The 16584-nt window shown below is 44.4% G+C and overlaps 2 protein-coding genes across 7 annotated transcripts; both read left to right on the forward strand.

The window, feature by feature from the left end:
* The first annotated feature begins 154 nt into the window (after positions 1–154).
* Positions 155–6207, forward strand: LOC115116972 (zinc finger protein 384-like). 6 transcript variants are annotated; one of them, XM_065015547.1, is made up of 11 exons: positions 155–344; positions 1096–1160; positions 1286–1484; positions 1580–1699; positions 1806–1972; positions 2163–2257; positions 3155–3379; positions 3883–4050; positions 4387–4465; positions 4595–4753; positions 4911–6207. In XM_065015547.1, the coding sequence occupies exons 2-11, from the start codon at positions 1101–1103 to the stop codon at positions 5301–5303; spliced, it is 1665 nt and encodes a 554-aa protein (XP_064871619.1). In that variant the 5' UTR covers positions 155–344; positions 1096–1100; the 3' UTR covers positions 5304–6207. The 6 variants fall into 6 exon arrangements, with proteins under 6 accessions (XP_064871619.1, XP_064871622.1, XP_064871620.1 ...); XM_065015550.1 differs by having other exon boundaries at positions 2181–2257; XM_065015548.1 differs by having other exon boundaries at positions 155–317.
* Positions 6208–6296: 89 nt separating this feature from the next.
* On the forward strand, positions 6297–15185 carry LOC115116970 (guanine nucleotide-binding protein-like 1). Its single transcript, XM_029645425.2, has 12 exons — positions 6297–6937; positions 7815–7968; positions 8617–8753; positions 9031–9182; positions 9493–9564; positions 10142–10334; positions 10482–10586; positions 10912–11094; positions 11290–11468; positions 11879–12080; positions 12295–12435; positions 13272–15185. Exons 1-12 carry the CDS (start codon positions 6865–6867, stop codon positions 13529–13531), a joined length of 1851 nt encoding a protein of 616 aa, XP_029501285.2. The 5' UTR covers positions 6297–6864; the 3' UTR covers positions 13532–15185.
* Positions 15186–16584: the final 1399 nt, after the last annotated feature.

The raw sequence follows: 16584 nt of genomic DNA on the forward strand, positions 1-16584 counted from the left end.
ATTTTTATGTTTATTGCATTACAGTAAAATACGCAGAAGGAGAACATTGCATTCATTTACGTTTGATATATTTAATAGCATATCGATAGCACCAATTTGAAGCTTCCAAAATTAGACGGAAATGACATCACCACACACTCAGAGAGCTTTGTTTCTTCACAGAGTTTAATCGATCTTCTTCGAAGGAAGTGCAGCGCAGACAAGCGACTCCATAAGGAAGAAAAAAATAGAAAAAATAAGAGAAAAAACTCGGTGAATTAGTCTAATCTAAAAGATTTGAACAGAGTTTCTGAACTGTACCGGGTACAGGAATTCAGGTAAGGGAACAAACTCTGTCGGCACAGGTAAATACTGTTATTTGTCTTCATAATCATAGTATTTATCTTCCAATTTGAGCGACTTGTACCCGACGAGTCTCTTCTCAGTCTGGACAGCCGGAAGTCTGTGGGAGATTGTTTTTTTTCTTCTCTCACTGCTTCAGTTTTTTTAATCCTCGATTTCTTTGGTGCTTTGCTATTTCTATTTTCACAGGCGTCGAAGACGCGAGAGTCCGATAACATTCCTCTCGTGGTTTTATTAGAGCGTCTAGCTAACTGTAAACGCCGAGCAAGGAATTGAAATGCACTTACAGCTCAAAAAATTGCTAACAAGTAGCAACCTAGACATCTTATTTGTGTTCGAATTATTGCTAGCTACATTGTATCATCATCACCAAATTAATTACTTTGATGGGGAAAACCGATGTAATAGTGAGCTAGCACGGTCATCCTTCCCATGCAACCACAACAATGCACAGGCAGCTAAATTACCTAACTAGCCTTTTGCAAGTCATATTATTGTCTAACCCGGGGGCATAATTATTGTAATATGTGTCCAAATATTTCAGCCATCTAACCAAATAAAGTACCAACATAGGTACCATTATTGTTTCATTAGCTAGCTCATGTATGTGAAGTGCCATTTAAACGATTTAAGATTATTGTCGCCCAAAGGTGTCAGTCGGATATGCAACAATGTAGCCAATTTAATTTCAATTGATGAGTGATTAGCTGTTTGGCCTAGTGGTGATATGGCGGTGTTACTCTTCCATTACAGAAATAATGGAGGATTCCCATTTTAACTCTCAGTACTTCTGGTCCCCTGTGCCTGTACAAGGACAGGTACGTTTAGTGAAACATTTCTGTTTAAAATGTTAAAGTATATTGCAAGTGACACCTTTGGATTATAGCAATTACTCTTTTTGGAGTTTGGCATTTTGTAACAAGGATTTCTCTCTCGATGTCAGATTGAGAACGCCATGTTCCTGAAACAACTGAAGGACCAGGAGAAGAACAGTTCGTTCCCCTCATCTCATTACCAGACGACCTTGCTCACTGTCCCCAAGCAGGAAGGAGGGGGGCAGGGCCAAGGGGGTCACCTACACCCCCCTCACACCCAGAACATCACTGTGGTGCCTGTACCTTCCACTGGTATCATGACAGCAGGTGTGTGTGTCAACTGTTAGTCTAGAATTGATCACACTTGCATTGTCTTTTTCCCATCTGTTTTGTATCATATTTTTATTTTCCTCTCTCTGCAGCGGGTCTGGTCATCACAACCCCTCAAGGCACGCAGCTGGTCTCTCCTGCCTCCTCCTCTCAGCCCTTCGTCTCTGGACATCCCACCACCACCATGATCGTCTCTACACTGCACGCTCCAGGTAACACACACTCACACGATTGTCTCCACCCTCCATTATCCTAACTCTGAAAAATACACACTTCACTCACGCACTGTCAGACTCTTGACACACATTTTTCACTTAGATAAGAAACAGGAAGGTGGAACCCCCCAGGTGGTCGTCATGCCGACAACCTCGAAGCGAGGCAGGAAGAAGAAGTTGACACTAGGGAGGGCGGGGCCTGCCGGTGGCCACACCCTCTCCGCCGGAAATGAAGCGTTGATTCTGGCTCACTTGGCGTCGGGAGGGCAGGTGAGACAGTTACCATAGTAACTCCAGCGTAACCAAAATAAAAGCTATTCCTACTAAAATATTTCCAGACTAAGCTCAGGCTATTGATTTCAAGACTAAGCAACAAAAAAGAGCCCATGTAGACTTTTACAACAGTGTGCCTTTTTTAACAGGATGAACGTGATTCTAATGTTTGTGTGACATTTGATAGGTGGTTATGTCTTCGCAGCATTATATAACTGACCCGTACGACCTCGCCAACGAAGACGAGAACCACAGCGGGAAAGACTGCAACAAGACCTACAGGTACGGACCTACGGCGTCACAGAAGGGCCAAAAAGCACCTGTTGTGCTGTGCATCCCCATAGGAATGTGAAGCTGTGGAATGCTTGCACACCCGTATGTCTGTATGTTGTAGATGATGATGAGCCAGGACAGAGAGGTTAGACACAGGCTATGGATGAACACTAGGTGCCCCTGGGCACGGGTGTTTTTCTCTTTCTCTCTCACACAGAAACTACTCCACTGCATGCTGTGGCAGCGCACACACCTGCTGAAGTATTTCACTATGTGTTTGTACCTGCACTCTGGAACACAATGTGTTATCTTTGCAGCATGGACACACACATTCTCTGCCTCCCTCATGCATCCGCTCCACACACACACACGCGCATCCCTGCACACATTGGACACGCACTCCTTCGCCTACTTCTGTCCTCTTTTTTTCCCCCTCTTTCTATCTTCTTCATACAATGTTTCCCTACTTTTCAAGCTATCTCTGTTTGTCTTTCTATTTCTTGCTTCAGCAGAATCTGCTATTTTTCCTGCTGTTTTCACTGATTTCCCCCTCTATCTCTTCCCCCTCCCTATTGCTTGTCTTCTTTTTTCACATCCCTCGTTCATTTCATCTGCTCCCTTGTTTTTATCTTTCTTTCCTGTTGTCTTTTTCCTCTTGCTTTCTCTGTTTGTTTTCCACACTTGCTGTCTCATGTTTCACCCCTTTTTTGCTTTCTTCCACTCTTCCTCTCCCTTGCCCATCTCTCATACCCCTGTCTCTTTGTCCTTGCTTTTTGTATTTTCATCTGTTTCTCACCTGCTCCTGCCCTCATTTCCTTCATCCCTATCACTTGTCTTCCCATTCTCCCGCTCGTCCTCCCCTCTTTCTCCCCATCCCTGGTCTGTGTGTCTGTCTCTGTCCCGTAGGTGCCGGATGTGTGCGGTGACCTTCTTCAGTAAGTCAGACATGCAGATCCACTCCAAGTCTCACACAGAGGCCAAGCCCCACAAGTGTCCCCACTGCTCCAAGTCATTCGCCAACTCCAGCTACCTGGCCCAGCACATCCGCATCCACAGCGGGGCCAAGCCCTACACCTGCTCCTACTGCCAGAAGTCCTTTAGACAGCTCAGTCACTTACAGCAGCACACACGGTACTGCTCACAGCAGCTCCACCTGACCAGCTCTACCCTACAGGCTTTACCTAGCCTGCCCCTCTCCCCTCCCTTCTATTGGCTGCTTGCACTGTGTGTGTGGAGATGTCTGTGAAAAGGCAAGACGCAGGCCATGTGTGTGTGTGCGCGCATGATTGTGTGTGATCTCTACTTCAAGTCCCTCTTTGTCTCTTCAGTCTGTCTGTTTGGTGTCCTTACTACTTCACTGCTGCTTCTCCCTTGCGCGTGCACACACACACTTACACACATGATAAGTTTGACATAATTTGGGTCAGAGTGAAATACTGTTAAGGTTCAGAGAAACGTTGTGAATATTTATTTATTTTTTTTTAAATTTTTTTTTTTAAAGAAGTCAGGCACTGAGTAATATAGGGTGTTTACGTGTGATTTTTTGGGGGGGGTTCTCCTATCAATCAAGGTTTAAAGAAAAGCAACACTGTTCTCCCCTCCTCCCTCTCTCTATCTTCTCTTCTTGCTTCCAGAAACCACACAGAGTCCAAGCCCCACAAGTGTCCCCACTGCACTAAGTCCTTTGCAAACTCCAGCTATCTGGCCCAGCACATCCGCATCCACACAGGGGTGAAACCGTACACCTGCTCTTTCTGTCAGAAGTCCTTCAGACAGCTCAGTCATCTACAGCAGCACAACAGGTAAGGGTGATGTCATGCATATCTGCCCATTTCTTTGCGGGGGCCTTTCAATGGTATTTTATTTGGGGACCTTTCAATGGCATTTTATTTGGTGGCATCCCAATAGTATTTTATTTGGGGGCATTTCAATAGTCTTTTCTCTGTGGGGGGCCTCTCGATAGACTTTTTCTCTTGTGAGGGCGGCATCTCGATAGTCTACAGTGGCTTCCTCTCCATCTCCCTCATCTGTAATGGTGTGGATCACAGGATAGCTGAAAGCAGAATTTGCCGGGTCCATTTACATTTCTCCCCTCTCTTTTCTTCTTCTTACTGGTTGTGTTTTCCATGTTTCTGCAGGATCCACACAGGAGACAGGCCTTATAAGTGTGTTCATCCGGACTGTGAGAAATCCTTCACACAACTCTCCAACCTACAGGTGATTACTGTCCCTTTTCTTTGGTTTTTATTCCCAGTGGTGAAAGCTTAGTAATACTAACCCTTAGTAGTTACAGTCTTACAAATACCCATTTGAAGATGTGTCCTGAATGGTCCTGTTCTGTTCCAGTCCCACAGACGGCAGCACAACAAGGACAAACCCTTCAAGTGCACCAACTGTAACCGTGGTTACACGGACGCGGGCAGTCTGGAAGTCCACCTGTCCACTCACACGGTCAAACACGCCAAGCTCTACTCCTGTGGCCTCTGCAACCGCACATACACCTCTGTAAGAGAAACACCACTGTTAAGGCACCCAGCATGTAGTAGTCGCAGACCTTTAACTTTCAACAGACATTTTCACAGACAGTGTGCATGTCTGTGCATAGTGTGTGTTTGTGTACACTTGTCACCTCTCGCTTTATCCCTCTGTATTCTATTTTCAGGAGACGTACCTGGTGAAACACATGCAGAAACACAACTCAGACCCGCTCACTGCAGCGGCGGTGGCTGCTGCACAGCACTCTCAGCAGAACCAACAGAACCAAAGCCATACCCAGAACCAGGGAGGTTCTCATGGCCAAGGCCGAGGAGAGGTCACCGATAGTGGGGCAGACCGAGCCGGAGGTCATGGACAAGGACAGAACCAGGGGCAAAACCAGGGTAGCTACTCTCAGGCAGAGACGGCATCCTGCCCCTTTGACCTGCACCAGTATAAGACAGTCGCTGCAGGGGACATCCAGTTCAAAACTGTCAGTGTGGCAGACCTAGTGACCCACAAGGACCTCTGTCTCACCGTGGCTACCTCCACCATTCAGGTGGAGCACCTAAACTCATAGGGGTAGGAGGGAGGAGTGGTAGAGACTGAGAGAAACTGGAGGAGCCCTATGGACAGACTGGATAAAAGCAATACAGGGGGGATATAGGAAGATGTGACTGTGCCTGAAAGGTGGGTAATGGAAGAGGAAGAGATGCTCAAACAGAGATGGAGTCTGGAAATAGAGGACTTTGTAGTTTTTTGTACTTGTTTATCACTTTTATTTCATTATGCCTATGTTTTTGTACTACTTTTATAATGGATGGCTAGTGTATACCGTTGGTAAAGGAGTGTTTCTCTGTCACTGCAATGGTGAGGAAGAGACAAAAAATGACAGAACAATGAGTGAAGAAGAGCAAATGTTTTCTTATTTTTTTATCCTCCAACACAACTTTGATTATGGTTACGTCCGTGAAGTGTATAAAACTGACAGATAACTGTTCAGGTAAATTTTTCTACTTTCCCACGGATACGATCAGGTTTTGATTACATCATTGTCATGATGGTTACTGTAATCTACCTTCTAAAATTTGCTCACAAAAATTTTTTCACTGAAAAAAAAAAGGGAAGTAGGCTGTTTTTCTGTTTCTGGAATGAAAAAAGGCCTGCAAAAGTATATATTGATGTATAATCCATACTATATAACACTTTGATATTTAGCCTCAGTCCACAAGCCAATCATAGAGCCCTGTTTACCTCACATGACCCTGTAAGAACTGGGAAGTGAATGTGATCAGCTGGTACATGTTATGTAATCCTTGTAGTATTTATTTTTTTGTGACCTAAGAATATCATTGTTATCCAAATATATTCTGAGTACTTCCACTAATGTTATACTAAAGTGTATGAGCCTTTACAAATAGACTGATACATATGAAAATACAATTTTCCCTTATCAAACAATAAACCTCACTGAAGTCCAACAATTTGCCTTTGTGCATTTGCAGTAATGATAAAGGTTAACTTTGAAGATAGCAGCACCTCACCCCTTCAAATAGGCTATGCATGATGCCATTTAATTTATTGTAACGACAGAGGTGTTAGTATGATTGACACTGAATGTCACATTTGAATATGACAGGTGTAGATGTAAATTTGACCCAATGCATGATGCATGTAAGGACTTGTCAAAGTTGGCAGTGTTGATTGAAAGTTGGCAGTATCTTGTAAAAGATTGATTCATTGACCTGCTGTAGTGTGATGTGTCATGCAAATAAGACCTGCATCACAACATTAGCGTGAGCAGTAATAGTGGAAACGGCGGTTTACTGTGTGGACTGTACCATTCTTTAAATATTTATTTTCTATTCATATTAACTTGCCATGTCTTGTCAGACAACGATTCAAAGCATGACATTTACATTGTTTAAAAAATAAGTCAATATAAACTGTGTAATGACATGTATTCCCATTGAATGTTTTTGTAACTTAGTAAAAAAAAAATCTGCAGTGCCGGATGGCGTCGGATGGGTAAAGTGTAGGAGTCGAGAAACTTCACGATAGTAAATAACGACGTTACTGTATTTCTGCCTTAGCTAACACAAACAAACCCACACTACGAAACTGTAATTTTTCATTCAAATATGCCTCGGAAAAAGCCGTTCAGCACCAAACAGAAGAAGAAACAGATGCAAGTGAAACGGGAAAGAAAGAGAGGTAACGTGAGCTACAATGACATAAAGTGTGCGTGACCGAAAATGCTAACGTTAGCTAGCATAGCTTTTCATTTTACTAACTTGTACGAGGAGAGTTGAGTAACTTGGCTAGTTAGCTCTGCTTTCAGGAACAATAACACTGGCATGTTACCCGATTTATTTTGGACGAATTAGCAACAAATAAAGAATAGGGACGTCATTATTTTTGCGATAACGTGTGCCTTGTGTATTTGGGTCTTTCTAGCAAACGTTAACTACCTTGCTTGCTAGCTAAGGAGGTGACGACGTTATAGAGCTAGCTATGTGTCTGACCTTATCGCTGAAATTGTATTGCTGGCGTCATTCATTGCCATTGGTGGGAAAGTATTGATGCACAGAAATCAGCATCACTGTACTACACTGGTATTGTTTTCACTCTGTGTAAGCTCTACTGCGCAGACTCGCTATCAAATTATGTAGGAAAGCTAGCTTTCTCAAATTGAGGGAATAACAAACGGTGTTGGAGATCACATACCTACACTACCGCTAGCAATGAAAATAGATTTATTATGAAAACGTCCACTGTCAATTTATTACGTAGGGTTAGTATCGAGACGATTACCACATTTATAGATCGTTATGTAATGTAGATAGCATATATTGTATGTAAATGCATTGTACACTCGATTCTAAAGTAGAACGTTGTGGAATATGGTCTTTGGTACCAAGTGCTGACATAGAGGGTAGTTTTCATTCTGTCCACTTTGTTTGTGTCCCAAATTGCACCCTATCACCTATATATAGTGCCCAACAAAAAGTTGTGCACTATATAGGGAATAGGGTGCCATTTGGGAATGGTTCAATGTAAGCCTCTGACTATGATGATCTCTCCTCCTCAGGTGAGCCAGGCTCAGGGCCCAGCAGCCGTAATGCCAGTGTGGAGCGGGGGATGGACAGGGAGAGGCAGTCGGACACCTCAGATAGCGAAACCACAGATGTCAGGAGGATAAACCAGCAGCCCGGCATCAGGGAGGGCAGATACGATCCCAATAGGTGAGTTACCAATACATTAGCATAGGTAGTATTTAGCTCTGGTCCAGGGGATCACATGCAGACGCTGAGCAAGCCACACATAACACCCTGGACCAGAGCTAATGTAATACTACATCACTTGCAATGAAACCAAAACAAAGACAGGTGTGTTATTGCTGGGCTTGAACAAAAGCCTGCAGACCGTATGGACCAGGATTGGTGACCACTGATAGCTAGGCTCATAAGGCTGAGTGAGTTTCTGTTTTGTCAGATATCATCAAAAATACCTTTTGGGAAAACATGTCATGATTGCTGTATGAACTGATGCCTGGAACAGTGGGAATTCCCTGGAACAAACTGAAGGGATAATGGAAAAAATATTAATTAGAGCAATGTCTGGGTCTGTAGATATTAAAAGTAAGAGGCCGGAAGAGACTAAGTAAAAAAAATGAGAAAATGTTACTGTAGGAATCCTGAACCATGAGCAAACAACTTTCAGACAGAGGTCAATGGTAAATTACAGAAACTGCTGTTGTCAGAACAAACAACCATGTCACACACGCCTGATCTTCATGACTCTGCACACAAATGGTTTTGTGTCCTTCACACACTCACCCTGCCCAATTCCCCCCTCTACACACAGCTATACTCATCTCTCTGTCCATTCAGGTTCCGTCTGCACTTTGAGAAGGAGAGCAGAGAGGAGGTGGAGAGGAGGAAGAAGCTTGCTAGAGAGAAGGTTCTGGACCAGATGTTAGACAAAGACCTGGAGGTTGACATCAACGACATCTACCCCACAGAGAAAGGTCAGCGCTCCTTGACCCTGAGCCTCACAACAACCTCTTAATGCTGTTAAATAAAGGTCTTAAATGGCACCCTATTCCTTATTTAGTACACTCATTTTGACCTAAGCTATATGTGCTCTGGTCGAAGTAGTACGCTATAGGGTGTGATTTGATACGTAACCTGTATCCTGAGCCTCTCAATGCTGTTAAATACAAACCCATTCTAGTGTGAGTTTTGACATTGTCTTTTCAGTTTGTGTCACTGCTTGACGTATCTGCCACTGACCTCCAATCCCAGGTCTTGAGTTTCCGCGGCGACCTCCGTGGAATTATGGGATGAATCGTGAGGAGCTGCTGAAGAAAGAAGAGAAGTCATACCGGGAATATCTGAACGACCTGCACTCCAGAAACCCACCTGGATCCCTCAGCCACTTTGAGCACAATCTGGAGGTGAGGAATATATTCAGAACCCTTTATACACCCTTTATAAATGCTTTTGAGGGAGGTGGCAGCCTTGAGGTTAGTGACCAGCTAGTTACGGGGGTGCTGTATTATGTCAGCAGAACGTTCAATTTTGATGGATAAATAAAGAGCTATTAATTCTATAATATTTTATAAACTTGAATGAATCCTTTAAAAACCACCTCTTTCTCTGACACTGAGCAAAACCTAAATAGTCTTCGTATAACTTTACTCTTTATACACTCCCCCCCTCTTTTTCTCCCCCTCTCTCTTTCTCTCCCCCCTCTCTTTCTCTCAGACGTGGAGACAGTTGTGGAGAGTGTTGGAGATGTCCGATGTGATCCTGCTCATCGTGGACATCAGGCACCCGGTGGGTAATCTCTTTTAAACTCCTACTGTCATTATCTGCTACTAGTCATGTATCATTATCAACTTACTACTGTCACCATGATAATGTAATTAATAGACACTATGATGGCAGGTAGCCTAGTGGTTAGAGCGTTGGGCCAGTAACCGAAAGGTTGCTAGATTGAATCCCCGAGCTGGCAAGGTAAAAATCTGTTGTTCTGCCCCTGAACAAGGCAGTTAACCCACTGTTACCCGGTAGGCCGTCATTGTAAATAAGAATTTCTTCTTAACTGACTTGCCTAGATTAAATAAAGGTTAAATATAATAAATAAAAATTATGGTTTCATTATGCTTTGAAACATATGGTGAAATGCATACATAGAGTATCCACCAGGTGGAGCCACGGACAGGGTAAGTTATAGGTGGTCAGTACCATGTATAAATTGACTATGTTCATGACTATGTTGCTATGGGCCCTGGTCAAAAGTAGCGCACTATTAGGGAATAGGTTGCCATTTAGTACGCGGTCTATAAGTCGTTTGCCAGACCGAGCATGCATGTCTTAATGAATGTGTTCCTGGTGTGTCCCTCCCATGCAGGTGCTGCAGTTTCCCCCAACGCTGTACCACTACATCACTGGGGAGCTGCAGAAGCAGGTGGTGGTGGTGCTGAACAAAGCTGACCTGTGTCCCCCTCCCCTGGTGCTGGCCTGGACACACTACCTCCAGACACAGTTCCCCCACCTCCACTGTGTCTGTTTCACATCACACCCCGGCCAGCCATACAGCACAGGTGGGTGGGAGTGAGGGTGGTTGTGCTGACGCGAAAGTGATAAACAAATCGAGGGACAATGATGAGAGCTGATTGGAGCTGTTGAACTGTGTACTTGATCACCAGGATAACCTATTGCACTGTCTGTATCTGTTTCTGTGACTCTAGTGCTTCAGAAGAAGAGGATGAGAAAAAAGGGTACATGTGGGTGGGGACATGCTGGAGGCCCCACCCACATCCTGAAGGCGTGTCAGGAAATCACAGCAGGAAAAGGTTAAAGGGACCCACCCACCTGGGTGGCATAGCACCTATTTTACACATGTATTGCTAACCATGTATGTCTGTAATGACTTAATGCTTTGGCCAGGTACTTTCCATAGCATAGCTCATTACTAATGAAGGATTAGTGTCTTCATACAAAGATCTGTGGGTGCAGGGTTGTAAGGGTATATCATAGAAGAACCAACACTGAATGGAAGTAGTTTTAAAATAGGCTGAAGACAAGTAATGCTGCTTCCCAATTCTCTACTTTTTTCCCCAGAAGTGTACAGAATGATTGGCTGTAGGGAGTGTTCACCATTGTTAACCCCCCTTGTAGTGGACTTGTCCAGCTGGGAGAAGAAGATCCAGAGAGATGCGGTTGCTATGGGATCAGAGGGAGATCAGTTAGAGGAGGGGGCCGACTCTGTGCTAGTGGAGCACCAGAGTGATGTTGCCATGGAGATGAGCAGCCCCTCTCAGGAGCTGTATAAAGATGGCGTACTCACGCTGGGCTGTATAGGTGAGCGGCCATGTTGGAAGCTTGCTTTCCTACCTGCCAATCAGTAATCTGTCGTCACTGATTAGTAACTTGATAAATTAAGTCATGCTTGTGTACCTCAAGGCTTTGTTCCCCCACCAGCCCCCTCTGGCATTCAGAAATGTTTACTACAAAGGGAATATGGATATACGTGTCTCTCTCTCCCTCCCTCCCTAGGCTTCCCTAACGTGGGGAAGTCATCAGTATTGAACAGTCTTGTAGGTAGGAAGGTGGTGAGTGTGTCTCGAACCCCCGGCCACACCAAATACTTCCAGACCTACTACCTCACACCCACTGTCAAACTGTGCGACTGCCCTGGACTGGTCTTCCCTTCACTAGTCAACAAACAACTACAGGTAACTGAGAGGAGGGAGTGAGTAGGGTAAAAGTGTGTATGTTTGTGTGTACTATGTCCTCCCATTCCCTTAGAATCCCAGGTCAAATCACTTTTTGGTGACAGCCTGTGGAGGAAATGTCTTGGAGAATAAAATAATAACTGATATTCCCTCTGGCCATTTGAAGGCTGTCTTTGGAGTAGAATCATAATCTGTACCACTTTTAAGTCTCAACTACTGGGGAGAGCTTTGTATATAAAAGCAATCATTACCCATCAACCCTTTTCAAACTTATTTTCTAAAACAAATTCCCTCTATATTTCTCATCGTGCTTTACTCTTTCTAAACACTGTTCCTCCATTCTTTTGTATCTACGCCTCTTCCTCCATTTCCCCCTCTCTCCCTCCTCTTATCTGCCCCTTGCTCCCTAGATCCTAGCTGGTATCTACCCAGTGTCTCAGCTGCAGGAGCCCTACAGTTCTGTGGGTTATCTGTGTGAGCGGACCCCCTTCCTGTCGGTGCTCAAGCTCCGGCACCCCAGCGTGGAGGGCCCACAGCATGCACCAAAGGGGGGGGAGAAGGAGAGGGAACAGGGACCCGAGCACAGCTGGACAGCCTGGGACGTGTGTGAGGGTAAGGACCACCTCCAGTCTGGTTCTAGAACCTCTGGTCCGGTTCTAAACTGTTGAAACACGCCCTCTTGTCTGGATGTCAGGGAGACATTTGGGAAATTCTCAGGAACAGTTGAAATTATAATACAATAACAATTTATCGGTTTTTGTTTTCTCTCCCTACCCCTCTTTCTCGTTCTCTCTCTTCTCTTTCTTTCTCCCTGTCTGTCTCACAGCCTGGGCAGAGAGGAGGGGTTATAAGACAGCGAAGGCAGCTCGTAACGACGTGTATCGGGCAGCTAACAGTCTGCTGCGGCTGGCCGTCGACGGGAGGCTGTGTCTGTGCCTCAGACCACCTGCATACAATGATCAGAGAGGTCAGTACACAGGTCATACAACTATCAGAGGTCAGTACACAGGTCATACAACTATCAGAGAGGTCAGTACACAGGTCATACAACTATCAGAGAGGTCAGTACACAGGTCATACAACTATCAGAGAGGTCAGTACACAGGTCATACAACTATCAGAGAGGTCAGTACACAGGTCATACAACTATCAGAGAGGTCAGTACACGGGTCATACAACTATCAGAGAGGTCAGTACACGGGTCATACAACTATCAGAGAGGTCAGTACACGGGTCATACAACTATCAGAGAGGTCAGTACACGGGTCATACAACTATCAGAGAGGTCAGTACACGGGTCATACAACTATCAGAGAGGTCAGTACACGGGTCATACAACTATCAGAGAGGTCAGTACACGGGTCATACAACTATCAGAGAGGTCAGTACACGGGTCATACAACTATCAGAGAGGTCAGTACACGGGTCATACAACTATCAGAGAGGTCAGTACACAGGTCATACAACTATCAGAGAGGTCAGTACACAGGTCATACAACTATCAGAGAGGTCATAGACCGGTCATGACAACCAGTGAGGCATCAGGCATATCACTTCATCACTACTGTACAGACAGCAGAGACTCATATTTAAAAAGGAAGATAGACCGACACAAATGTCGGCTGTGAACAGTGGGCACGCAGGGGAAGGTCAAATCCCAGCAGGGGATCTACTGTGCACGGCTGATGTTCATGTTGATCTGGTTTCCAACCTTTAAACTGATGACTGGGGCTTTGTACAAAAAAACATGAAGAAAAATGTTTGATTGATTAATTATTCAACCAATGGATTTGCGCTATACAGAGCAGTGGGAGTCCCACCCAGACCTGGCAGAGATCATCGCTCTACAAGGACGGAAGGAAGAGGGGGCAGGAGAGAGGGAAGAAGAGGAGGAGGGGGAGTCCAGCTCTGAGCCGGAGGAGGAGAGGGATAGGGATGCTGATGATGATGGTGATGATGATGAAGATGAAGGGTTTGGACACCCAGCAGTGAACGAGAGGAAGGGGCCAACCAGCCTCACAGTCAATATGTTCGATGTCCTCCGGGAAAACGAGTGCGAGTGAGGGAGAAACAATGAATTAAAAATACAAAGTGCTTGATCTCTCCCTCCACTCTGCACCTTTATTCCATTTTCCTTTCCTTGACTTGCATTCCTTTTACATTCTGACTCTTCTTTCCTCTATTCTCTCTCCCCGCCCCTTCCCCTTCCCAGAGGTTACTAAAAGCACTCTGATATTGTATAAAACATTTTCATTTCTCCATGCTGTGCCTCTGCTCTACCCATGCAGCTGTACTTAGACTGCGTTTAGACAGGTAGCCCAATTCTGATCTTTTTTTCCACAAATTGTTCTTTTGACTAATCACATCCAATCTTTATCACAGCTGATTGGTCAAAAGGCCAATTAGTGAAGGAAAGTTCAGAATTGGGCTACCTGTCTAAACCATTGTAGGATTACATTTTTTTGTTTTTATAATTTTCCTGCATGTAGGATTTTACTTTTATTTCCCTTAAAGCTAGTAGGGCCATTGTGGTGTATTAATCATTGATTGGTTTTCAATCTGTTAATTGATAAGTGGCCTCACCGCTGAGATGCCAAAGGTCATTAGACCATAGAAATGTAATGGCTTGAACTGACACGGTTCTGGATTCAATCTCATGTTGAAGGTCACACAGTCTAAATGGGGATTAGACATTGATGATGTCATCCACATGAGACTTCCATTTGGCTGACAGTGCAGATTTATGACATCACTGTCTAATCCTGGTTGATTTCACTGTGTACAACAGTGTTATAGTACTTCGGTAGAGTCGGGATGTGTGGAATTCGGCATTCCATGCTGCTTTCAGTGGTAATAATCATTGTCAAACCCATTTATATGATTCTACCCAATTCAGTGTTCTATTTTAGGGTCCACTAGGGGCAGTGTTTGTCAATCCTGGTGCAGCCACTCACATGCAGCACTGTATGATGCAAAGCTGACTGACTGACTTGATAAAGAAAGAGTTTGGCCACTGTGGTTTCAACCAAAAAGCACTCTGATGGTATCACATGGTTCCATAGCAGCCAATATTGACCAATACAATAACGGTCCTGTTATTGATCCTAAATTATACCAGCTACGCAAACCAGCTGAGTAGCTAGAATTTAGAACGAGAGTCTAAATCCTGGAAGAATGGAACGACATTAATGTTGGTTAAACTTCCATCTCTATGGCTCTGTTCTACTGTTACAATCTGTCAGGGCTGGATTCTAGTGTGCTGTTGCCTACTGTTCCTCATTGTTCCTGTTCTACTGTATTACATGTCACTGAGGGAACACAACAGCACAGTGCTGCGTTACCATGTAACAACATGCACTGTTCTGGTCTATACCAATGGCACACTTAGAAATATACACACTAGGGCCATAGGTTTTTCCTGTCTGTGTGACTGATCAGGAAAAAATCCGGGCTGTAGTGTGTCTAAGCAACAACTAGAGATCCAGCAGAGGTTTTCCTACCCACGTGACCAGGAAAAACTCCTGTCCCTAATACACACCACTCTGGCTTCCGATATGGAGATAGATGTGTTAATGCTCTTTGTTTGAATGATTTAAACAGACTTGTACGTGAGTGTTTGGATTGTGTATTTGCTGCATTCTTTATTTCATTCCTTAGTATGCTCAAATGACAATGAACTGGACTGCTCTCTGCAATAAAGATAATCCATGGAACAAGGTCGGTCTGTCTTTTTATGACAGGCTCTTTCTTCACACATGTACTTCAGCAATTCTATAAGCGGCAATTTGGGATTGGTATATACATTTTTGGACTTTTAAATACATTTTTTATTGTCATTGATTCTTGATAAATATAATGTATAAATGCCTAATGAGTTTATTTCAACTGTAACCCATCCCTCAGCTGTCAATCAAAAAAGTGGTGGGATGCTGTGTTGTTTGAATCTCAGATTGCCCATTTAAGATACTGGCATACAAAATAAGTACACAAGGATACCACCTTTTCAACGAGTGAGTTCGTACAATTTCTGCCCTGCTAGAACTGCCCCGGTCAACTGTAAGTGCTGTTATTATGAAGTGGAAACCTCTAGAAGCAACAACGGCTCAACCGGCGAAGTGGTAGGCCACAAGCTCACAGAATGGGACAACACTCACTACCGAGTTCCAAACTGCCTCTGGAAGCAACATTAGCACAACAACTGTTCGTCAGGAGCTTCATGAAATGGGTTTCCATGGCCGAGCAGCCACACACAAGCCTAAGATTACCATGCGTAATGCCAAGCGTCGGCTGGAGTATTGTAAAGCTTGCTCACATTGGACTCTGGAGCAGTGGAAACGCGATCTCTGGAGTGATGAATCACTCTTCACCATCTGGAAGTTCGACGGACGAATCTATGTTTGGCAGATGCCAGGAGAACGCTACCTGCCCCAATGCATAGTACCAACTGTAAAGTTTGATGGAGGAGGAATAATGGTCTGGGGCTGATTTGAATGGGAAATCAATGCTACAGTATACAATAACATTCTAGACGATTCTGTGCTTCTAACTTTGTGGCCCTTTCCCGTTTCAGCATAACAATGCCCCTGTGCACAAAGCGAGGTCCATACAGAAATGGATTGTCGAGATCGGTGTGGAAGAACTTAACTGGCCTGCACAGAGCCCTGACCTCAACTCCATTGAACACCTTTGGGATTAATTGGAATGCCGACTGCGAGCCAGGCCTAATCGCCCAACATCAGTGCCCAACCTCACTAATGATCTTGTGGCTGAATGGAAGCAAGTCCCGCAGCAGGGTTCCCACATCTAGTAGAAAGCCTTCACACAGAAGAGTGGAGGCTTTTATAGCAACAAAGGGGAGACCAACTCTATATTAATGCCCATGATATTGGTATAAGATGTTTGACAAGCAGGTGTCCACATACCTTTGGCCATTTAGTGTACCATGATATTACACCATCAACGTCAACTGTGAAGTGGCGACTCCGGGATGCTGGCCTTCTAGGCAGAGTTGCAAAGAAAAAGCCATATCTTAGACTGGCCAATAAAAAGAAGATACAGTTGGGCAAAATAACACAGACACTGGACAGAGGAACTCTGCCTAGAAGGCCAGCATCCC

The sequence above is a fragment of the Oncorhynchus nerka genome, unplaced genomic scaffold (assembly GCF_034236695.1).
Source record: "Oncorhynchus nerka isolate Pitt River unplaced genomic scaffold, Oner_Uvic_2.0 unplaced_scaffold_41___fragment_2___debris, whole genome shotgun sequence".
Taxonomy (NCBI): Eukaryota; Metazoa; Chordata; class Actinopteri; order Salmoniformes; family Salmonidae; genus Oncorhynchus; species Oncorhynchus nerka.

Bases quoted from the DNA above. Each gene is read 5' to 3' on its own strand.
- LOC115116972 (XM_065015546.1), top strand. From the start codon at position 2,370: ATGATGATGAGCCAGGACAGAGAGGTTAGACACAGGCTATGGATGAAC. The intron at 3,380-3,882 runs GTACTGCTCACA...TCTTGCTTCCAG, and splicing joins CACTTACAGCAGCACACACG to AAACCACACAGAGTCCAAGC. The intron at 4,051-4,386 runs GTAAGGGTGATG...ATGTTTCTGCAG, and splicing joins CATCTACAGCAGCACAACAG to GATCCACACAGGAGACAGGC.
- LOC115116970 (XM_029645425.2), top strand. From the start codon at position 6,865: ATGCCTCGGAAAAAGCCGTTCAGCACCAAACAGAAGAAGAAACAGATG. The intron at 12,081-12,294 runs GTAAGGACCACC...TCTGTCTCACAG, and splicing joins AGCCTGGGACGTGTGTGAGG to CCTGGGCAGAGAGGAGGGGT. The intron at 12,436-13,271 runs GTCAGTACACAG...TGCGCTATACAG, and splicing joins TGCATACAATGATCAGAGAG to AGCAGTGGGAGTCCCACCCA.